The sequence below is a fragment of the Molothrus ater genome, chromosome 6 (genome assembly GCF_012460135.2).
Source record: "Molothrus ater isolate BHLD 08-10-18 breed brown headed cowbird chromosome 6, BPBGC_Mater_1.1, whole genome shotgun sequence".
NCBI lineage: Eukaryota > Metazoa > Chordata > Aves > Passeriformes > Icteridae > Molothrus > Molothrus ater.
Genome location: NC_050483.2, coordinates 39,703,753 through 39,727,683, shown reverse-complemented (window position 1 = coordinate 39,727,683; position 23,931 = coordinate 39,703,753). Strand labels below are relative to the sequence as shown.

The window sequence follows — 23,931 nt, the reverse complement described above, 5'->3', positions numbered from 1 at the left end:
AATTACTTGACTAGTATGATTAGATCAAAATCAAGAGATAGCCCTGTTACTGCTGCTTAGAAACATTATTAACTAAATGATAGTTCAAAGTACAGTTTTTATATTTGTTGTTTAGCATTTTCTTAGTTCATATTTCTATTAAATCTGTGCCCTTATCTTAATTTTTTATTTACCTTAGAAATTCAATTCCTTAGTAGAGAGATTTCAAAATCAAATCCAAGATTTAATGGAAAACTTGAAATTTCACCCTAAAATTTATGTCTGCACTTAAAAGTGATTTTTAATAGTGGCATAATAACATCAAGTTTTATTATTTCACTGGTTTTTTTTCAATCAAATGTTTTTGAGTGTTAGCTTAAAAGCTAATGTAAATATAAGTCTTCAGCTTACATATATGATAGTTTGCTTGGGTAGAAATGCCAGAGTGGATTATCTTCCTCTCCTGCATCCCAGTGACAAAAGGCCTACAGGTCCAGCTGGCACTACTCTTATGCAGTCAGGTTGCTCACTTTGAGATTGCAGGTTCTGGCTGTGTGAGGCATGGTAATGTTCATCTCCAGAGTGGACAAGGATTCAAATGATTCCCTTACTTATGTTGTGAGTGCATAAATAATAGGAGTAAATAAAGTTACTGTTGTGAACAGGTTATGTTTCACAAAGCCAAGAGAGGAAAGATGGAGAATGGAAGGTACCATTTGTCTGTTTTCTCATAATAAGAACTGTTCATTAAAACTTACTGAATGTTTCTGTGATTACCTGTATCATGTTTTCCTTTCTATGTTTTTAAGAAGGCAATACTAGAGGAAATTACTACTTCCTATCTCTGAAAAAACGAAATACTGCCTTCAGTACCCTATAGCAATTTTGAGAATCTCTACAAAAGATTAAAAGCAGAAAATGTTGTATCATGCAACAGGAAAAGAATAAAAAGGATCATTAGTCTTGTATCCCTGCAAAGAAATAGAGTCATCCATTAATTTTTACCTACCAGGTGAACAATGCACATGTTGTGAAACAGAGAATTGAGGGTGAGCTGTCTATGTAACATTGGGAGAAATTCCTCCATAACACCATATCTGTATATTTGAAATCTAACAATAAGATACTGAAAGCATTGTGCACCTCATCTCAGTATTGCATGTTGCTCTGGTTGATTTCTGATGCTTGAGGGGAAAGTGGAATCAAGTCACAGAGGCAAATTCTACATCAAAAAATGAAGGGAAAAACTGCTTCCTTTCTTCTGCAGATGATTAGCAAGTTAAACAAAAGTTGTTTACATTCTCTTTTGCTGATAGCAACAGATCAATTACTCAGAGTCACTGTGCACAACTTTCATTCCTAACTCAAGGAGGTTTCTACATGGCCATTTCATTCACCTTAGAACAGTTAGTACTCATGCCCTTATTATTATCTTTGAAAAAGTTTATCCAGATTTTTAAAAATATATTTTGAAACTTTCTCTTAGATCCAGACAAAACTGTTTCATGACCATTTAATGGTCATTTGACCTTCTGCCAATATTATCTTTTAGCTTAAATAATGTCTGCTTTTTCCATATTTAGTTCCCCACTGTATTGATAAAGAATAACTATCTAGCTTCTCAGTCCAGTTTTGCTAGGCCTTTTGGGTTAGGAAAGATGTGGCTTCCAGTCCTCTAGTCATCATACTAGCTATTTGTTGGTCTTGATCCATTTTGATTGTTGTTTCTTTTGTTTGCCTTCATTTTAAAAATAATCGTACTGCCCTATAATGAGTTTTATGAGTATCTTACAGGTTCTTCAGCAAGTGGACAATAAATTTATCGCTTGTTTAATTAACACTAGGAATGGAATGGAAAAAAAGGCAGGTAAGACTGGTTAATAGCATGAAGTTGAGGTGGCTGTCAAGTGGACTGCAGAGGGAGCACTGTCCTATTTGTAATCTCTTCTTGCCTTGGGCTGATATTGTTAGTAGAGGAAAACCTTAGTCTTTGCTTGAAATTTCTTGGATCTTCTTTATCTTTATTTTGGACATTGTTGAGTGTTCCTACTGCCTTCAGATTAATGTTATAAAAATAGATGTACTCAAATTGCTAATATCTTTCAGTCTCTGTTCACAGTGTCTGGACATATTCATTGTTGAAGCTTTCTGAAGCTGTACAAAAAAGGCATTCAAAATCAGTAGGTTTTGTAACATTTTAAAAGACAGTGTCAAGCAGAACAGTTTATAGGTGATCTCAGCTCTATTATGAAGTTAGATGAAGATGTCAATAGACAAGAGTTTCTGACTCAATTTAGTTACCTAATTTAACCACCATTTTGGACCACTGAATTTCTGTTCTGTGGTAACTTTATGTTCTGCCAACACAGCCTCCTCCTCACTTTGTTTCTGTGAAACAAGCTGATACTTATCTTCTAAATGTGGCCTCTGGGAAGTGGTTATTCTTTCTGACCCCTGCAGTTGTCTGGTACAAAGTTGCCTATTTCTCATCTGTTGTGGTACATTTTTAGATGGAAACCTCTTGATTTTGGTGGACCAACATGCAGCTCATGAACGGATCCGCTTGGAGCAGCTGATTGCAGGTGAGGATTCAGGTGGTCTAAGAAACAGATCATCACTGCACAGAAAAGTACAAATGAGCTCTCTGGGATGTACAGAACCAATAGGATATCTATCCATTTAACATCTTTATCCTGATCCCTAGAAGAGTGCAGACATTCAGTATCTGTAGCAATCATAATATTGGCAGCTGAAAATTCTTGCAGCCTTTCCAAAAATAAAAGATATGCTCCCTACCCACAGAACTATTGAACTAAAATAGTCCTGACATAATGAAAGAGCAGGAAGACTGATAGGAAAAACAATGAAGAGGAAATAAAACAACATCAATAAGTTTGTGTGGTTATACTGTGAAGAATAAGACATAGGATGCTGAATAAAGACTCTAGTTCATTTGGTTCATTTTTAGCTAAATACTGTGCTTAAAGCCTAAAATTTCCACAGTCTGACTATTTGCAAAGGGATAATAGTCTTCTGTGTAAGCTCATTAGCCATTGGTTTCAGTGTTAAAAAGCACAATAACCATCCATCAAGCACTTAAAAATCATTGACCTTCTCTTACATCAACAAACACTGCTCAGTTCCTGCCGAGTGTTCCAGGAACTCTGCTCCTTTTGGTCAGGTACTGAAAAAAGGTAAAGACTGAAGGAAGAAATGCTTAATGAATAGTATTTTAACTCCATTTATATCTGACTTTCTGTGGAAAAATTGTTCTCTCTGAGTTGAACCAAATATATCAGTAGGTTGTTTTGCTATTTAGGGTGACTCTTTTTTGGAACTGGTGGGAAAAAACAAAGTGGCATTAACCAACCCTTCCCCAGAGACTGGATGTCTGGTTTGTGACATTCCCAGTCCTCCACAAGTTTCAAGAGAAGGCATTCTGTGGTCATTTTTTAATCCAAGCAGGGGATTACATGCCAAACCAGAGGGTCATTAAGGGTAATGCCTCCGTAAATATTTTAAGAGGGTTACTTCTAAATGTTTCATTCACAGATTCCTATGAGAAGGAAGCTGCAGCATGTGGCAAGAAGAAAATACTGTCATCCTCCATCTCTCCCCCTTTGGAGATTGAAGTTACTGAAGAACAAAGAAGATTTCTACGGTTAGTAGTGACAAATAGCTCTCAATTTTGGGGGATGGCTCTGTTGATCAGGAAGATACCTATATATTGTGACCATGAAACTCAGGAGAAAAATTGTTGATTCTTTCCTGAGCAGAGCCCAGTTGGCTCTGTCTGTACTGAGGGAAACAGATACACTTCTTAGGCACGTTCTTACAACATCTCAAGACAAAACCCTGGGGTGTGCCATTTTAGTGCCTTTGCAATGTGCTCTGATTTCCCTGGGAAAGTAAACCTTCATGTGTGGGCCAGAAGACTGCCAAAGCAGCTTCCAACAGTTCCTCCTGTCTGGGGCTCAGGACCTGGGAGTGCACAAAAGACTGCAGTGCCCAGACTGTCAACCTAGGTACTGACTTTACAGACACTTTTGAGAAGAGGAGGATGGGGTATGGAAAGTCTGTATTGTGAATCCTTCAAAAACACATTCCTTTTTCCTAGGTGACTGCCAAGAGTAACTAATGAACACTGTTTCCCAAATGTTTCAGAATGGTGACCTAGCTACAATTAGGATATTTAACTTTTGTTCTTCAAGAGTTTAGATACAGATTTCTTGTTGGACTATTGCAGACCTATTGGACACTCATCAAACTTTCTTTCCCCCCACATCCCTGTCTGTCGCCTGCCACATTAATTTTTGAGGTTTTTTTAGTGCATTGTTCTGAATTTTTAGATGAAGTTCTGTCAGTATTACTTCATTACTGTTCTTTTTTCTTTTTTGTGATTCCTGTGGCAAGCTCAACAGCTGCTGATTCAGTCCTTATTAAGATTGTTGCCTAGTACAGGGATACACTTGCTCAGTATTGTTCATATTTCAGTAATATTTGGATTTTTTTTTGTTCCCACCTCTCAACGATGTTGTTGCTAACATCACAATATTTGTAATGCCTCTTGTTCAACTTTGATTTATTTTTGCTCTCATCTATGAATGTCTCTCATTTCTAATAGATCTACTTTAGAGAATGGACGGCTAAAATTGAATACAATATTCCAAGTGGGAGGATCCCATTGATTTGTACAGTAGATTTGCAGCTGTGCCCATGTTTTCTGTTTATTATATCCACACCTGATATTTTGTCTCCTTATTTGTCTGCTGCTGCTTGCATAAGCTGCTTCTATGTGGATGGTCAAGGCAAAGAAACAGAGTAATGGAGGTTAATTTTTGAATTTCTGTTGTTTATGTAGAAGCCAGCCAAAAGTAGAAATAGATTAAATTACTTCTGATAATTTGTATTTATTTGTCTTTAGGTGGAGTAAATTCTGGTTTTCTGCCCATTTTTCATTCATCCTACTGATTTCAAATCTATTTTTCTTCTATTTTTCTACTTGTTTTAAATTCTGATTGAGTTCAACTTTGTCTCTATCTAATCTCAGCTGACCGAAATAATTTTGTGCTTTCTACAAATTTGCTTGCTTGACCATGCTTCTTCTTTTCCACATCATTAATAAACAATCACAAAGATACAGATCAGGACTCGTGTTGAACACTGACCATCTGTTGCCAGCACACCTTGCTTCCGTAGTCTCTAAATCATAATAGATGTTCCTTCTCTATCCATAACAACCTTTTGCATTTCCTCTTTTATCTACTTTTAAGTGGTGACATGACTTTTTGAAAGAGCTAATAAATTATGAGAGCTACTATTTTCATCAGGTAAATCACAAACATTCTACAAAACTGAGTAAGGAAGTAACTCAAAAAGGCATATGTTTCTTCTAAGGACACTGGTTGAATATTCAGCACAGAGGGATGCCAGTTGTGATTTTCAGGCAAGAAGCTCACTAGTGCTAGCTTACTAGTACTTTTATTGTGTGACTTAATAATTTTTCAGTATGTATTAGCAGTTCATCCCTTGGCCATTGCTCTGTGAGACTATCATTACTAAAAAGTTAGGATTAAAAGTATTTTGTGGAAATCTAAATTCTATTGTTATTGTTACTCTCAGACTGCGACTGTATTCTGTGGTAAGGTTTGGTGTAATACAATAAAATAACTTGTCTAAAAGACCTTTCACTTCAGCTATGCTTGCAGTTTAATTGTTCAGCTGGACTTCTGGTTCACCTGCAGCTTTGGTTCTGTTATTTATCTACTAGGCATTGTAGTAATGCATTGTTCTGTTGACTCTCTTGAACTTCCTTCTTTATTTTTTCTTTTAATAATAATTAAAAAAAATAGAAAAGGCCAGTTGATTTCAATAGCTGCTTGGATTTTGTAATTTCATTCACAATAGGCTTTTTGTCTTTCTTTCTGTATAGCCTGCTGAAGGCTATACATGTCTTCTTTTTTTTTAAAATAGAATTTCATAAGCCATGTTCATATGGAGGCTAATAATTGTACTATTCTCCTTATTGATTTAGGAAGTTTAGATTTGCTTCTTTCTATTTTTTGCTCAAAGAATTTCTTTTCTAGAACTAACCTTTACCACCTTTGTTTTAAGTGAATACTCCCTGAATTAATAAAGTATATATTGTTACAGTTGTTTTCATTTTGGAGATAAGCTCTCATCTGTCTGTGAAGTCTCATTTTTGTGTGTATTTTTCCATCCACAAGCTGACATATGTCATAATTAACTAGAGGTTGTTCTTTCCTGTATTCTCTTTGCTTAACAGGATATAAAGTTCATTAAACCATCCTAAATTTCTTAAAATATTTTTTCCACTTTAAGAATTTGCTAATATGTGTTAATTGAAATCACAGTTCTTTTAGATTAGACTTAAAATAGTCTTAATGCTGTGTAATTTCAATATTTGGAATGTTTGTATGTTGAACCAGACATCTTCAGAAAAGGCAGATTTATAGATTTAGAAATAAAGCCTCTCATCACATAACACAGGAACTCTTAGATCTTGTAGTTGTGGACCATGAAAAATGCATGGTTATTGGAGTGAAAAAACCATGTCTGAATGTAAGCTGAAAAGGCAAAATTACTTGGAATCTCATGAGGCATGGATTTTGAGATGGGAAACTGTTACAGGAAGTGATATGAGAAACCATGTATGTGGACAGAAATACAGAAATGTTTACATGTACTGTGGAGTCATAGATACAGTGGTTGATGTCTTATTTCTGTTGGGTTTTTTTCCTCAGATGCTGCTACAAAAATTTGGAGGACTTGGGTCTTGAATTATCATTTCCTGAGACAAACAACTCCTTGATTCTCGTGAGAAAGTGCCAATGTGTTTTATAGAAAGAGAAGCCAACGAATTACGGCGGAAAAGACAACCTATCACTAAAAGTATTGTGGAGGTCAGCTGTGCATATGGTGAAGTTATGATAGTGGGTCTTGTTCTGTATTCATGGCCCAAGGTATGACAAGTTCTCTGTTATGAAGGAGACACATGTGGCAAATGTGAATGCCATCCCTTTTAGTAGCTAAATAGTCCCCAAACTGAAATCACTGAACTATAACTGAAATGATAGAAGACTGTTTCAGATTCGGACTAGAGGAGAAGCTAAGAAAAACTGTATATAGCAAAGATATTTTAACAGTTTAGTGCACATGGATGCTTGAATAAACAGTAAATGCTTGAAGGAACAGAAAAAATATTAAATGAAGGAACAGTAAAATGAATAAGTCATAACAAATAATATTTATGTATCAGTAACATTAAAGTTGCTTCCATGAAATCTCTACATGGTCAGTAGGGCTTTCTAAAAACCACTGTTTCAGATGTTCTGCAGTTTGAGGGAGAAATTTCTGAAGTGATTACTTGCAGTGGGAGGTCAGGACTTCCACCTAGATCTTCCACACTGTGGTCAGTGTACTACAAACCATATGACTTTTTCTTATTCAGGCAGTCCACAGTAAATTACACACAGATGTAAACAAAGTAGGGTAGGAGGATGGAAGGGAAAAATAGCAACTGATGACATTACCTTTTTTCTTCTAGGAGCTTATTCAAGAACAAGTTGAGGTGAGTTGCTGTCTACTTCTAGAGTTGACTGGAACATCCAATGCTTACTGTGTGAATCAAAGGGAGCCTGCTGAGCTTCAAATGAGAGTGGACTAAATAATCCCCTAGCTTTTCCTCATTTTTAGTTTCGTTTGTGTTACAGTTCTTTTTTCTCATATTAAATGGAAAGTAACATGACGTTCCTTTACTGCCTTTAGCTATTGCAGACCACAAGAGGAGGAGCGCGAGGGACACTGCCTCTGACGTTTCTGAAGGTGTTAGCTTCCCAGGCCTGTCATGGTAGGGAAACTGTACTTTTCTTTCATTCTGTCTCTTTTTGGCTTTTTTTCCTCCCCCAAACCTTTGTATATACGCATCATCCTCCCTGGGGCAGTGTTTGGATGTGTTTGCAGCTATTGTAGGGTTAAAGATTATTTCTTAGGGATGAGGAGGTAATGCTCATGGACAGCACTAAGGGATAAGCAATACTCCCCCAGTTTATTCATGTATGGGCCTAACATACTTCCCAGCCTTCAAGTGAAACACACAGTTCTGAGATGCATTCATCTGTGTGTGCTCTAAACCATTCAAATAACAGCTCTATGATGGGCCAAGGGGGAAGGTGCTAGAATCTGCTTGAAAGCATGCAGGAAAGAACATTTAGCCACTGTTTCCAAATTTTTAATTTCTTTTAAGTATCCCAAGTGGTAGTTTAAGTGTGCCTGCAACATTTCAAGTACTTTTGGAAGGAGTGTGGTAAAAATTTCCATCTCAGGGAACTGTTGCTTTCCAGCACCTGGCAATGAGCAGGCCTTCTTGGTCTTGACTGCAGTAGCTCCAGCATCTTGTTGCAATTCCTGTGTCATATACAGTATCAACAAGATCACACTGAAAGGGCAAATGTGAACCAGAAGTATCTGTTTTCTCAACAGTGTCTCAGTTTTCAATTGGCAGTCAATAGGTTTTGGGTTTTTGTGTCTAAAAAAGTCTCAAGGCTGAAAGCATATTGCAGATGGTCTTTTGCATCTGTGAAGGCTGAAGTTTGCAAACACCTCTGGAATAACTCCCTAATATTCTGCTTGAATTTCCTCTGGACGCCTTTAAGTGCTCACTTGTGAGAATGGACTCAGTGGCAGGGCTAGCACTTGGTTTCAGAAGTGATACCTGTCCCTCGCAGCCACGGAGAGCCACTCAAGCCTGTGAAACTGTTATTAACTGTTGTCTTGGTTTAATATTTCTTGATTTGTGAACTGTTTCCAATTTCAGCTGTTTCCAATTTCAGTAACACACACACACACAAAGCCCATTTGCCTCTTGCAACATTACCTGGAATGCCAAAATGTAATAATCTTACCGTCCATCAGACTTGGACTATGTTAAAGTTTAAGCCATGAAAAGCTGATCTCCTTATACAGCAGACTCTTTAACTGAGCCAAGCCTCAAGTCTGCCACACTGCAGGCTCTGGGTTGCCTTTGCAGCCTCTCAGCTAATCTCAGGCAAAGTTTTCACTGAAAACCACAGCTGTTGAAGGAAGTGGAGTCCTCTTTGGCAGCAGGGGCAAGAATGTGTCTCTCTTTTTCAGGAGCTATTAAGTTTAATGAGCATTTGACTTTGGAGGAGAGCTGCAGGCTTATTGAAGCTTTATCATCTTGTAAGCTACCCTTCCAGTGTGCTCATGGAAGACCTTCAATGCTGCCTCTTGCAGACATAGACCATCTACAGCAGGAAAAACAGGTACTGTGTGGGACACACCTCTGCTAATCCGTGCTCTAGGTTATCAGAGGCGCATCACGTATGTGTGCTAGAACTAAGATCATCCCATTTGAAACCACCACCACTGGCCTTCTATTACTTGTTACATATTGTTAGCAATAAAATGAAACTTCAGGACAAAAGCCATCTGTCCTGTAAATACTTTAGCAAGGATCGTACCATATAGTATTTGAATAGTCACACTGACTTGAATAGTGTCCTTAAGGTTAAGCATACATTTAAAGTGCTTGCAGTTTTTTTGAAGCGTAAAATTTTGAAAACATGGAAATTCTGAAATTCTGCTAGTGGCAAAGATGCTAATTAAACTAATGCTTACTTTTCCAAAGTTTAAGGTGCTATAAAATGGGGATAAAGCACAGGAATAGCAACGTTTATTAGAAAAATCATAGAATGGTTTGGGTTGAAAGGGACCTCAAAGATCATCTTGTTGCCATGACTACAAACACCTTCCATTAAATAAGGTTACATTCAAATTATATTTAAATCAGGTTACATTTAAAACAAAATCATTATTCCTCCCTTTTGCTATTACTGTACTTTATTGTTATTAAATTGGATTCTGTTGAAAGTCAGGTGGGACTTTGAATTAGATATTAACTTAGGAATGACTGTATTAAGGCAAAGAGTGTGAAAACACTGAAACTTATTTACTTAGTTATGACTTGTGCTTAATTTTTCTCCCTCCAGCCTAAACCTAATTTGACTAGACTTAGGAAGATGGCAAGAGCATGGCAGCTATTTGGAAAAAAAAAAGAACGTATTTAAAAAAATTTAAAGTGCAACCACTAGAAGCATTGGTATGATCCATGATCCTGTGGTTAGACTACCCTGTGTGGAGCCAAGTTCTGAGCCACTGCAGTCACCAAAGCTCTCCTCTGACTACTGACCGAAGAAGCAGAGACCAGCCAGGAGAACATGGCAGGATGAGCCCACCCTTGGAGCCTGGAGAAGCATCTTCAACATTAAGGAATAGCACTGGAAGTCTGGGCGCTATGTCAGTGCTGCACTGCTGGGTATAAGGAGTTGCAGCCACTTGCAGCTACTGAAGCAAAGCACTTCTTTTCTGCAAGCACACCATAATTCTGCATAATAGAGATGAGAATTTTAACTAGTGTATTTTATAGTACTTTGAAAACTTAATAAAGTTCACACTCAACTCACTCCTTGGGCTCATGGCAGTGGTTGGAATGAGGATCGACCAGCTTCATAGTATATATATGCCAACTTAGACTCAAGAAACACTTAACTTGGCAATGAATGACACACACAGCTGCCTTCTCCAACTCCTTGCAGTTTGTGTTCTTGAGTGAGAGATTCTAAATCCCCACCTAGCCCCACAGAAATAACTGAATAGCTAAATATCCATTTTGAAGACAACTGTTGATGGGTTTCTACTCCTACCACATTTACATGTGAAAGCACACTGTAAAGCCAGCTACTGCATCATGCAGTGAGTGCAGGCAACTGACTACACTGGTAAAACTCCTGCTAGTTAAATAAACAAAACAACTGCATATGGAAAATGTGCTTAACAGTGAGATCACTGTAAACAGCCTTTATTGCAGCATACTTTGAAGTAACAGCTTAGCTGCCCCAGAGTTACACATATGCCTTGCTATTTCAAAATCAAAGTGTGTTAGCAGCTCCACATGGTCTCTGACACAGCATGTGATATAAACCTGTACAAGAACTCGGCCTTCTTATGCTTTTGGGCAGAAAAGACATTGCTGAGCAAATTCCCACTGGCTCCCCACAGCAACTTATCTTTGCAACATATACTTTAATTAGCTGTTGTATCTCTCTAAAGAGACAGATAAAAGAGTCTGAACAGTGATGTGCTTCACAGTATTAGAGTTCATAGTCATCGGGATGGTAGAGCTCGCTCATCAGGCGGTAGATGTAGGAAGGTGCGTTACCCCCAATGTTAGAAATGAAGAGAGTAATGAGCTCTGGAGGGACGTAGTCAAACACTGGGCAGTGAACATTGATCTTTGCCAGGATCTCCCCTGTGAAGTGAATAGCAGCAATATCAGTCAAAGCAACTCAAAGTACAGTTAGTCTTTTGCACACCTTCTGGAGTACCTAAACAAACTGGATATGCACATGCCACCCTGAAATCAGTACCTGAACATCCTGAATACTTTCCAACTTCTTCACTGATGTCATCAAACTACAGCTATACAGCAATCTTCAATGAATGGCAATACTCTGTTTCTGGTCATTTTTGCTGGTAGAAACCCCAGATCCCCTCTGATGTAGACTGTAGTAGACTGACTAACTGCCAAAAAACCCTACCAATATGTAAGACAAGAATCCTGATACTGCCAAAGTTATTATTTAAAGAAATGCTCAGAAGGACAAAACTAAAATCTGCTGCCACGCGTGCTGTCTTGCTTCTTTGTCACATAGAAATGGGGCTTTGAAAGAGACTTTGCTAACTGAAAATGGGCTTGGGCACTGATGCCTTTCTAAAGATGGTGCTTGTGGGAAGCCCATGGCAGAGACACTGATGTTTCAATGGCTGTATCATGTTACAAAGTTTCAAGGAGTTACAGGAAAGAATGGAAGCTGCCCTCGGTGTTGGGCATCTGCCCTGTCCCACAGGAAACTGCTGCCTACCTGGCATCATTATCACCATCCTATAATAAAACAGTTTCAAAGCAGAAGCAAAACTGCCAAGACAGTGTTCAAAATAAATACTTTTTCTCTACTTAACATAATATACAGTTATAAAACTGAATGGTTCACAGCACTCTTTTCTGTCAAAGACAGTAAAAAAGGATTTTCTGTCTTGGGTTATAACATGGTCTGATGTTTAATTTTTTGTATGAGTTACAAAAAAAAAAAAAAGTCTGAACCAGCTTGACCAGATGTATAAAGAATAACCAGTACCTTCTGTGAATGGCAGCACTTCCTGTGGTGACACAAACTTGTGGAATGAATCTTCTTCATTAGGGAACTAAATGAGAAAGAGGACAGGAAGATCAGGAAAAAAGCCCTACCTGTTTATCCTTGTGAAAACAGATCCTGGCACTGGAAGGAATTAATGCAGAGGAAGATGACTTGCCAGGTGATATTAACTCCTTTTACAAAAACTACATAGTGCTTGTGTCTACAACCTCTCTAACATTTATGGGTAGAAGGTCTTCCTCAAAGCTTTCAGAGCCTTCTATGATGTGGCTGCCCTTACCAAAGCCTAGTGAACTGGAGGAGTGACTTCCTCAGTCTGCAACTTCACGCTGACAATATTGAAAAAGTACTGAGTGTAAGAGAGTCTCATTCTGCATTCTCTGCCTTTCAACACTAATGGTATAAACTGAGATCTGTCCTGGTTGAAGAAAAATAAGTGTGGCAATGCCAGTCTCATCAGTCTAGGCAGTGGTCTACATCCTGATATCCAATGTACTGCTTTGCAGAGGTGCTTCACGGAGATCCTGAGGTGTGCCAGATTTGGGTAAGGATCTCCTCTCTGAAGTAACAGTGCTAGATGGGGGAGATGGCTCATTTACTGACCTTGCCTTGGGACAGATGGTGTTCTCCACCCTAAGCTCCTACAAGCAAAAGCCCCTGCAGGTGTAGTCCTGAAGAGCTGCTGTACTTACCTGTGGTGAAAGCTTGAACATGGGGGCACACACGATGAGTGGAGTGGAGTGGTGTTTAGCTGCCAGTGCCAGAGTGTGAGTCCCACTCACAGCAATCAGGGCGCCATTGGCCAGGATTGTCTTTGTACCAATGATGACCTTAAAAGGGCAAATCAGAATTGGATAGCATGTTCCACAGCAAACTAGGGAAGAAACACTTCCTGGCTCAGACCCTGACAGATGAGCTGGAGGAAGACTGTGTCAGTAGAGCCAGCCAGCAGCTGGAGTTCTAGGGCAGCTGAATGCCTGATCTGTTTCATCTGGCACTGGCTCTGCACTGAGACGTTCCTCACTAACAAGAGCATGACTCCAGCCCGGAGAACTTCAGAAGAAATGTATGTTCTACTGCAAGGAACACCAAGCAGAAACTGGGCTGTGGTCCCTTTTCTACAAACCTACAAAGTGAGCTTTGTACAAGTAACTTGACTACTCACTGCAAAAATTCCCTTGCGTTATGCTTGAGGGAGTAACATAAAGCAGCTCAAAATATATAGATAAGAACTAATGTGGCTGCATTTTAATATGTTACAAGTACTTTTTTTTCTCCCCATTTTGGGGTGCCAAGTTTTCATCTCTAAAAATACAGAACACGTCTGTTTAACAAGACAAATCTTAATTATTCCCTTCAACAGTCATCTTCTGTTTCAGGCAAAGGGGTGTTTCTTCCCTTTAGAAATGCTGCTTTTTATTCCATCTCCTTTGAAAACTGAGGCTAATCCTTTGAGGCTCTCTTGTAAGTGTAGCCACTAAGCCAGAAAAACCTGTCACCATTCAGTCAGTCATCATACTGACTTGGAGCTCCTACTGAATCCCCACCCCAGCAGTGAACAGGGACAATTACAATTCTGAGTCTTCAGTGAAGAGACACATCCATCACTGCTGGGACTTGCAGCTGATTTGAGAGGCCTAAGCACCCAATCTGCCATGAAATCCCTCCCCCCAATGGAGCCCTCCTTACCTTGTTGACTCGAGACATGACAGCAAAAATAGCTGCATCACTCATGACAGTAGTTTCAATACCCTCTTTAGACAGTCGGACAGCCATTTCATGACCCTAAAAAGAGGAAGAATCCAATTGGTTCCTGTGACATAGCTCCTGCAGTATAACTGTAAAGGTATCAGCACTCAATTCTTGTCTGAACTGCAAAAATACCAAGTGATGAAACCTGAACACGGCCCTTCAACTCAAGGATGCTGGGGTAGGAAAATGAGCTATCTCCAATCTCTCAACTGCAGAGGAATTTCCATAATGTTCACCTTGATTCCAGACACAAGACTTCAGTAAGAACATGTGGGACATAGGGTCCAGCCAGCCTGGGGCTTACCTGGCAGAAGGGCGCACACTCTGCCACGATGACCTGGAACTTGCGCTTGCGAGCAGCTTCCTTCAGGAAGGCCTCGACTGTGCGCGAGTAGCCAATGGTCATGATCACCTCATTGGAGTGGATGTGCTCCAGGGCCTGCATTGCTATGTTATCAGTCGTGCCCTCTGGAACACAAGCAACATGTGGGTGTAGAGGCAGCCAGCAAAAGCAACACTTGTGCTGCTAGGACTGTCCTACAAGAGATTTTTCACTAAAGCAATGTTATTAGCACTGGTAGAGCAGGAGCAGTGTTTCTATCCATTCTTTTTGCCAGTGGAGTGGAACCAAGAAGCTGGCCCTTGAATGCCCCATGCTCCCTAGCTATACCCTCATTATATATAACAACAGCTGTACTGAAAACTCCATTGTGAGGGGAGTGGATTGTGTCAGCACTGCTCCAGATAACCACGAGACCCACAAAACTTCAACATTTTTGTAGTTCAATAGTGGGGCAACTTGGGCCTCAGAAGGTGGGCCGGGTGCCTGATTTGTCACAAGAATCACAGAAAAAGAAAATTGTATCACGGTTCTTTGTGACAAGGGTCAGGTTATATGTGCACAGGGATTTTACACTCTTCTTCACAGGACTCAAGACTTCCCAGAAGACCAAGAGCATAGCCTACAGCCCCCCATATTGCTCCTTCCACAATCTACCCATCTCCCCATAAGCCAAAGAGGACTTAAAACTAATTCATGGGAGCAGCAGGGCTTCAGTCCCTTGGTTCCTTCAGATTAAGCCTCCCAGATCCTTATTGTTTTATTTCACATAGAGAAGGGGGAAGCATCAGTCCCATCCCATAAGAATTTTCACTCAGGTGCAATTCAGACCCATCTGTACCTAGCTCAATTAGCATCTCATTAATAGCTTCAATAACATTAGCTCTGAGGGAGGGATAAGGGGTTCTGAAATCTTCGCTCAGTCCTCCAGAAGTCAGGAGTTTGTGCAGGGATTCTTGCTGGTCACTTTCCTCACTGCGCCCGTGAAGCCTGTGGAGAGAAGTGGCCTCTTTAGCCTCAGGAAAGAGCACAGGGCCACAGCCAGGCTGAGCTGGCACACCTGGATGTGAAGAGACAGGAAGGAAAACCACCCACAGGAGGCACACCATGCCACACCAAAGGGTCTCCATAGCTGTCTTGGCAGAAAAACCTCCAAATCTCTGCCAGAAAGTGCCTTCTTAAGACAAATGCAAACACTGCTGTCCACAGACAAGGAGCAGGCTCGAGTCTACTGCTCCAGTGGGATGGATCCCCCTAGGTACAGAGAGAGAGAACAACCCAAGGCCAGGGCACAGACTTGTCATGCACTCACAACACATACACCAAGGGGTTTCTAAAGAAGAAATGTGACCACCTACAGTGGAAACAACAGGGTTTCCTTTGGCGTTAAACTCCCTGAATCCCTCTCTAGGAGAAGTGGAAAAAGGGGGTGATGGAAGCTTAAGGAGTTTTACAGAAGCAGCTTAAAAGAGCAGTTCTGGGTTTTCAGAGAGATACAGGGAGCAAGCGGGCGCTTTACCGGCCATATTCCTCACGAATGACCTTCAATACCCGTCGCACCATGTTGCCCACTGTTGTCTCCGACGGCTCAGCTGCTATCATCCTCTGGCCCTCTGTCCGGATCAGATCCATGAGCTCCCCTAAAAGAGGGGAGGGCCTTGGTTAGCGCTGCCCAGAGCAAGCCCATGTGAGCATCAAACCAGTGCACCCCCTCAATATCCCAGGGCCAGCAGCTGCTCCAGCACAAGGACCACAGCACCAAGAAACACCAGGAAGGGGCGAGCAGAGAGCCCTCACGAAGCACCCGGTTCCACTGGTGGGTTTTGTAGTCTGAAACGCTTGGACACAACACAGAGCTAAGAGAAGGCCATCAGCAGTGCATTTGGCCTTTCCTTTGAAAGAGGAAACGGCGTGCTGCTGGAAAGGCCCGTGCGCGGACTGCCGCCGCGGAGGGGAGAGCACGGCTGGAGCAGGGCAGCTCCGCAGGTACCGCGGCCGTGCGCACGGCAGGCCCGGGAAGGGCTCCGCCGCGCCAGGGCAGCCACTGCGAACGCGCTGGGCGCTGACAGCGAGGCCCCAGCGCCAACGGCGCCGCCTCGGGCCCGCCCCGGCTCTGCGGATCCCTCCGCGCCCGACAGCTGCGACCGGGGCGCAGCTGCCCTCCCGCGGCTCACCCCGCCGCCGCCTCGCTCCCGGAGCTGGGGGAGCCGCAATCGCCCGGGGAAAGCCCTGCGTCCGCCCGCCGCCGCCCGGCCCTCACCGGCCCGGCTCCATCGCCCGTGCCCGACGATCTTCCGCAGTAGCGAGAGCGTCTGCCGCGCCGTATCCTCGGAGCGCGGCCGCTCCCCACCGCGCCGCAGCCGCGCCGCGAAGGCCTCAATCTGCTCGGAGAGCTCCGAGCCGCGCTCGGCGGCGCCCGGCATGGCGGCAGTACTTCCGCTTCCTCCGCCCTCCCGCCGTTCCATTGGCGGAGATCGCGGAGCTGTGCCCGCCCCCCGGTGGCGGCTCGGCCAATGAGAGGCGCGTCCGGCGGTGGGCGGTGCCGCGGCCGGGGACGGGCGGTGCCTGGGGTGGCGGGAGCGCGCACGGGCGGCTCTGCTCTGCGGCGCGCACGGGCGGGTTCGCTTTGGAGCGCGCACGGAAGAGTTTGGTTTGGAGCGCGCCGTGCCGGCCTCTGAAGGGCCAAATCAAACGGGCTGGGAAAGGCGCAGTTCCTGGCAGCCCAATTGTTCTTGCTGGCAGAGCCAGAACCGGCCCTGGATAAGGCAGGAATGTAGCTCCTTTGTGTCTAGTTCCTGGAGCCATGGAATAATTCTCATTGCTGTACTGCTTTACTCTATCGCTCTGGTCTGTGTCCTGTTGTTTGAGATTAGGAAATAAAAGCAAACAGGTTTATGCTGGAAGCTTTCAGTGATTGCTTCATGGCGAGGCCGGTAGGGCCTTGGATGTTCATGACATCTTCTTTGCATTCGTCTGGTTAGCTTAGGACTCACCCTACAGCCAGCTCCTGTTCAAGGGCTGCTGGGTCCCCAGCAAAACACCAACAGCTGGTGTGCTGGCTCCAAGACCTTAATGCAGGTGATTTGTCACCCAAAGCCTGTAGGGGACTGAGAGTCCTTCCATGCCTCTCTTTTCCTCCTGCTTCTTCAAGTGCCCTTGTGTGCCTGGAAGCCAGAGAGACCAGCAGCCTGGGGCAGGGAGCTCGCTGCATGCCTCCAATGCCTGGCAAAAGGCCTGCGCATCTGAGTTTGGCTGGATGTGCTTGGGGGAGTGCAGCCCTGGGTAGAAGTCAGAGCTTCACTCCATGATGAGCTTGTGCCATTCTTTGCCTCTGGAGAAAGTCAGTAGAGGGTGACAGGGTTTGCCCAGCTATTGGCTCCACTGTGCTGGGCCCCACTGTCCCAGATGGACACATCCTGGTTCCCACTGCATTGTCTCCTCCTTCTCCCCAGATTTAGGTGTATGTTTTCTTCCACAGTGTGTAAATCAGAGGCTCGCAAGGTCTGCCCAGCTCTGCATTTGTGCAGGGAAACCCCGTTCCCCCTTTGCCCCTCTGCACAGCCACTTACTGGCATGCACTGTGCCCATCAGCTGCCTGCTGCTGGTCCTGCAGGGCTGTGTGCCAGCTGCCTTGGTGTGCAGAAACAGCTCCCACATGTGCACCCAGGGACTGGGACCTGTGGATTGGCCAGAAAAATAAAAATCACTGTGTTGGAACTTTCTTTTGTTTGTTTACTTATCTTGCTAGTAAACAGAGCAGCTCTTGGAGATTAGGCAGGATGAAGAAGAGGAAGGGAAACAGGGCTCTGAGGTTATGACCTCCTTGTGGATGCTGGGCTGTTTACATTCCCTGCTTTGGTCCCAGTAACTACTGCAGGACAGTTTTTTCCCAGTGCTTTGCCAGGCTGAAGAGTTTTTCCCATTTGTGCTGTTTCTGTTCTTTCCCCTGTAGCACTTTCTGCTGGGCACTGCTGCCACAGCCAGTTTAGGCAGCTGGCAGTCTGGTGTCCCTTGAGGGACAGAGTCCTGTGCTTGGTCTGCTGCCCTGTGTTTCATGAATGAAAGCCTCTGAATGGGGATTTCAGAGCCATTAGCTCTGCAGAGTTGAGCTGAGCCAAAGCCTGGGGCTCTCTGGAGAGCTGCAGGCAAATCTCAGGCTGCTCACAGGGACCATGGCTACGAGACATCCAACTGTCAGCAGCCAGCTGCTGCTGCCAGGACCCAAGGAGTCAGACAGGGACTGCCCAGCAGGACTGAAAAGGAGGCATTGAGGAGGAGGATGGGCAGCAAAGACAGCACAGGGACTGTAGGGCAAGTGGGGAAGGAAAGATGCATGTTGGTGCCCTGGTGCAGTCTGCTAAAATCCCACTGCCTTGAGGCTGTGGCAGGGTGCAGAAGGGATGGGGGTGGGGAGGTGCAGCCCTGTACAGCTGGAAGGAGACTCACCTGCTGCTCCACAGCTGCTGGGTGTTATGGAACAGGACCCCCTCTGCTGCCACAGCCACAGAGAGCTGTCTCCTGCACAGCCCACCCTCCTTCCCTTCCCTTCCCTTCCCTTCCCTTCCCTTCCCTTCCCTTCCCTTCCCTTCCCTTCCCTTCCCTTCCCTTCCTTTCCCTTCCCTTCCCTTCCCTTCCCTTCCCTTCCCTTCCCTGGGCAGAGCTGGTGGCTGCAGCTCCCCAGCTGGTGCACAAGCAAGCGAGGAGGCTGGCACAGTGCAGACAGTGCTGGTCATGTGCACAAAAGAGCTGAGCAGGGAATGAGCTGGCCAGCCGAACATGGCAGCACGTTTTATGGGCCTGCAGGGGAGCTGAAAACTGTCTCACCTCCTTGGAGAGCTGCCAGCCTAGCCAGGATGGCATCCTGCTCTCTGCCATCAGGGCTGACTGCTGGAGACACTGCTTCCCTCTGCCCAGGGAATTCTGCATCCCTGGGGGCTGAATGTCATCCCCCAAGTGCTCATGTGAGAGAGGACAAGGCAGGACAGAGGCTGGGTAGAGCCTGGGAGGACTGGAACATCGTGTGCTGGGAGGCTGTTTGGATTAGAAACTCTTAGTGGATAAGTGGGCTGGATAAAATGCCAGGGAGGAGAATCAGTTTGCTGAACTCCAGTAATTGGACTCATCTGCAAAGTGAGCTGCTCACGCTCAGCACAGGCAAAGAGAAGGAGCCAGCAGGGGAGAGCCAGCTGAGCCATGGCCCAGCAGGAGCAGCAGGGCAGGCTGTCAGCTCAGCATGGACTGTGAAGGCTGGGTGGGTGACATGGGCAGAAGCAGCATTACTGCTGGGTGCCTAAGCCACTTGCTGAGCACAAGTGACTGAATTAAGGAGGTCAGAGTGCATGGGTGTGGGGAGAACACAAAGCACAGTCTAAAGGGAAGGATGCACTAAGGTATCTTTGGTGTGATTTGATTGCTCTTTAGAAAACCTGTACTCAAAGACCTGGGACAAAAACAAGGCAAGACCAAAGCTTTTGTAGTCACAGATGGAGAGGCAGGAATGAATCTGCTGAAGGGAGCCCAAACCAGTGTTTTCTGTGTGCTACAGAGGAGAAAGCAGGCCACTTAGTAAGTGAAGGGGATGGAAATGGTGAGCTGAACTGAGTGCAGAATGCATGTTTAAAACTCAAGCTTCCAGGGAAAGAAGACAAAAAGCCCAAACAAACAGCTGCTGATCCAATGCAGGTACGTGAGTAGCTGGAAGGCTGAGCTCTGTGGCTGTTCAGGCGCACGCACATTGTCTGAGTCATCGGCAGCTTTGGCATGCTTGAAATTCAGTCTGACACTGCAGGTACCAGGGCATGTGTTCTGCAGGTCCTCGCTGATCACTCTGTCTCCAAACTGGTCATCCTCAGAAAAGCCTGGCTGCCATGACTGCCTGGGTGGCCAAGGGGAAACAGGCAGGGATTGCTAAGGGGAATGACAGGATGGATTCAGTACCTCAGGTTAGCAAAGGATTTGGGGCAGCTCCTGGCTTGGCCGCCTGCATGTACGTGCGCTTGTCCCTGCCTGGAAAATGGCTGCTGTCTCATCCTCACGTCAGCACAGCACACACTGGCAGGCCAAGTCCATAGCCAGACCCTTGTGGTACCAATGGAGTCCACAATCCCTATGGAAAATGAGTAGGCGGTTCTGAATCCAGCCCAGGGACCGTCTCTCCTGCCAGCAAGTTTGTAATTTGCGCCCCCCTCCTTTTAGGAGCCTTAAAAATAGAGACCAAGGCTGGGAAGCATGAAGGTTTTTCTAGGGCTTGTTGTGGAACCAGAGCAGGCTGGGCTGCCTCTTGCTCTTCCCAGCCCCTGGGAGAGGCATGGGAAGCTGGCGTCCAAATGCCTGCCCTGGATGTGGAGCCTCACTCATCGGCTCATTCATCTATGGCAGTAGCCCAGGTCTCCCCTCGTGATACAGGCAGCTGGAGGCAGTTGGTTCAAAGGCCAGGCTGGTCAGGAAGAGGTGAGGGAAGTGTGGGAAGTCACGGCATGTCATGTAGGAAAACAAGCTCTAGCAAGGGATGAGAGAGCTGGCTGGGAGCTGTTGTCCTCAGCATTGCTATTAGTGTCCTGGACCTTCACACCCTGAAAAGGCATTGGCTTTTTTCGCTGCCACCAAAGGCACAAGTGCTCAAAAAACCCAGTGGCACCATGCAGGTGTTGGCTGTGGCCCTGCCACTACTTTGAGGGTGCATGGCACATGGCACTCTGCCTGGGCCACAGAGGAGATGCTGCTGGGGGCTCATCCCTCTGGGCTGGCTTCAGAGAAGCCCTGGAGCAAACCTGGTGTGGCTGCAGGAAGCCAGGCCCTTGGAGCGAGACAAAGTGCAGCCCGGACGCCGTGTGGTCACCAAGGGGTCTGTAACACCAGCAGTCTGGGCTGCTTCCTGGTCACCAGCCAGCTCCCCGCAGTTCCTCTGCTCCCGCGCTGCCGGCGCTGCAGCTGGCCCCGGGCTCCCTCTGCTCATTGTCTGCTGCGGGTGATGGCAGCTATTCAGCAGCTGCCAGGTTTCGGGGAAAGGGAGAGATGAGCCACTCCTCCACCCACATTCTAGGAAAGCCTCTGAGATGAAGCCCTGCCGATACACACGTCCACTCTCCTCAGCAGGGAGGGTGTGCTGTGGAGCTTATATTCCCCCTCCGCCCGCATCCCACATCCCCTCTTATCAGCAGGAGTGATGCTGAGGAGCAGAGCTGGGAAGCAGCCCTGGCTGCTGCCCTGTCCCACACAATAGCGGAGTCTGCTACTCCCCGTCTCCTTGCCTGTTTGCCTTCCAGAGCCAGGCAGAGTCTCGCCATCACTATTATTTTGCTTTGTGTCAATATTATGACAACTAAAAGCAGGAGAACTGCATCCACATGATAAGCGGCCAGAGGCTCTGGGCTGGGTGTGGGTTGGGTTCCAGTTTGGCAGGGGAGAAAAGCGCCTGGCAGCCCCTGCCCACCGACAGGCTGGGCTGGGAAAGCTGGAGAGCAGGGGCAGCAGCAGCAGAGCAGCAGTCGGTTTGTGCCTGTGTGCCTCTCCCCTTGTTCAGTGTTCACTGCCTTTTCCCCAGGGTAGATGAAATGTGATTAATGTGCAGAATATGCTTGGTTCTCTGGTGGAAAAGTAACCTCTGTGTCTTTCCTGAGGAGAGGGCTGCTCAGCTCCTGCTGGGAGAATCTCACCCCTCCCACGGTTGCCATTCCCTGTGCCTCCGGCCGGTGCGAGCCCAGGGTGTTCTGTCTCTGCCGGTGGCAGAAGGTCATGCACACTGCTGCACTAGTCTGTCCTGCTCTCAGCCTTGTTTTTCCCAAGCACAGCACTCTACAGCTGCTGGAGAGAAATTCCTGCAGGCTTTCTGGGACTTGAAGCTGCACCCAGGGCTTCAGGAGAGGAGCTTGGGCAGAGCAGGGTGAGCTGTGCTGTGATTACTGTCTCTGCTTCCTACTCTGGTCTCTCAGGCACTTGGTGTGCATGGGGCTGCTGTTTTGGCACGGTGACTGTGCTCGCTGTCAGGGCTGCTGACTGAACGCTTACCTGTAGGTGCCCACGTATGCTTGGGGCTGTGGTGTGGCTCTCCAGTGCCTCATCCTGCTCCAGGGCTGTGCTTTTCTGCAAACACCCGTGGCCTGGCCAGTCCCCACAGCATGGGGCTGCCCAGCCACTGCCACTGAGCACTGAGCCGAGTGGCACTAGGTCTGCCAACGCTGATCTGTTCCTGGAATGCTGGCTGGACGAGGGCCGCACACACCCAACCCAGGGCTTGGGTCTGGCAGTCTCAGGGACACCCTTCTTGGTAGCATCGTCCCCACAAGGGATTAGTGTCTGAAAGCAGGACCCAGGCTTGCCAAGGATTCCCCTTGCCTGGGTTCTTTGCCTGGAGTGCTCTCAGGCAGTCCTGGTGCTCATCCCATGTCCCTCCAAAACTCACGTCTGACCTAGGCCAGCCTGCAGTGCCCGTGACCCGTGGGGAACAGACCCTGCTGTCCCCAGGCATGGAGCTGGACTGTCAGGTGCCTGCAGGTTTGGTTGTGGGTCCCCAGGGAGGCTGAGCTCCCCTCCCCAGGAACCAAAACAAACAGCAGAGTTCCTGCCACGTGCGGCCGGCACTGACTAAGGCCGGACGCTTCCGCGGGCCGCGGGCCGGGGCTGGGGGCCGCCACCATCGGGGTGCACAGCCCGGCCCATTTCCCCCTATTGTCAGTCTCCCCCTCGGCAAACACATCCCCCTGCACACCTGGGCTGGGACAGGCGCTGACGCCACCGCAGCAGCCGCCAGGGACAGGGGATGTGCTGCCGAGGGCATCTCGGAGTTGGAGCGGCTGCAGCACAGCTCTGAGGAGTCCTTCGGGGCCCAGGTGCCCAGGCAGGTTGTTTGCAAGCTGTTTCCTTGAGGAGCAGCCCTGATTGTTCAGGGGTCATTGGTGCAGCTCTGCTTGCCTGCAAGGGCATTGGAGATCCCTGCATTTCTCAGAAGTCAGCAGCAGTCGGCTGAGAGAGAGGCCTGGGTTACCTGTGCCAAGAGGCTGGAGCTGGGGATGCCCCAGCCAGCCCATTCCCATCCTCATTCTCACTGCGGAGATACAAACTGCGGATGATTGACCTGGTTTATCTCAGCGCTAGCATGGACTGACTCTGTGCTAGTGGAGCTTAGGAGACTCTCAGAGAAGAGATCACAGAAGCAGAGAAAGCAATCAAACAGCGAGGGTGAGATCTGGGGGCTCTGGGATGATGGGCAGGTGTGAGGAGCCCAGTGCCCTACATCCTCCTGCTGCTTTGACCTCAGGAGTCCTGTCACAATGCAGGATATAGGGAGCTAATGGTGGGGTTCTTGCCTACTGGGGTCAAACACAAGAGTGTGACTGTGCTGGGCACTGGATCATGGATGGACTGGCCCTTCCCTTGGTAGAAGCCTATAGCTTTGACGAGACTGAGTTATCTGTCCTAAATAGCAGCAGAACAAAAATAATGCCCTGAGGATTTCAGAGGTGTTCTCCGAGGGCTTCAGGGGTGACACAGGAGGTCCTGGCTGCAGTCAGTTTAAGAATGATGCAGGGACAAGTTTTTATTGGGTTCTTTCCATGTGAGATGCCAAAGGTGGGATTTTGCAGAGCATAAGATGCCCGTGAGAGAACT

At 46.0% G+C, this 23,931-nt stretch overlaps 2 protein-coding genes across 2 annotated transcripts; one reads left to right on the top strand and one right to left on the bottom strand.

The window, feature by feature from the left end:
- The first annotated feature begins 1,741 nt into the window (after positions 1-1,741).
- LOC118686804 (DNA mismatch repair protein Mlh3-like) lies at positions 1,742-10,112 on the top strand. The gene is given in 9 exon segments (XM_036383190.2): positions 1,742-1,846; positions 2,490-2,561; positions 3,532-3,640; positions 6,744-6,817; positions 6,820-6,902; positions 7,547-7,570; positions 7,768-7,849; positions 9,133-9,284; positions 10,011-10,112. Coding segments are annotated over 9 exon segments (795 nt in total). The 5' UTR covers positions 1,742-1,749.
- A 734-nt stretch (positions 10,113-10,846) lies between these two features.
- EIF2B2 (eukaryotic translation initiation factor 2B subunit beta) lies at positions 10,847-16,759 on the bottom strand. Its single transcript, XM_036383189.2, has 8 exons — positions 16,586-16,759; positions 15,845-15,965; positions 15,167-15,315; positions 14,290-14,453; positions 13,923-14,018; positions 12,926-13,063; positions 12,216-12,282; positions 10,847-11,329 (listed from the first exon to the last, which is right to left on the bottom strand). Exons 1-8 carry the CDS (start codon positions 16,746-16,748, stop codon positions 11,172-11,174), a joined length of 1,056 nt encoding a protein of 351 aa, XP_036239082.1. The 5' UTR covers positions 16,749-16,759; the 3' UTR covers positions 10,847-11,171.
- Positions 16,760-23,931: the final 7,172 nt, after the last annotated feature.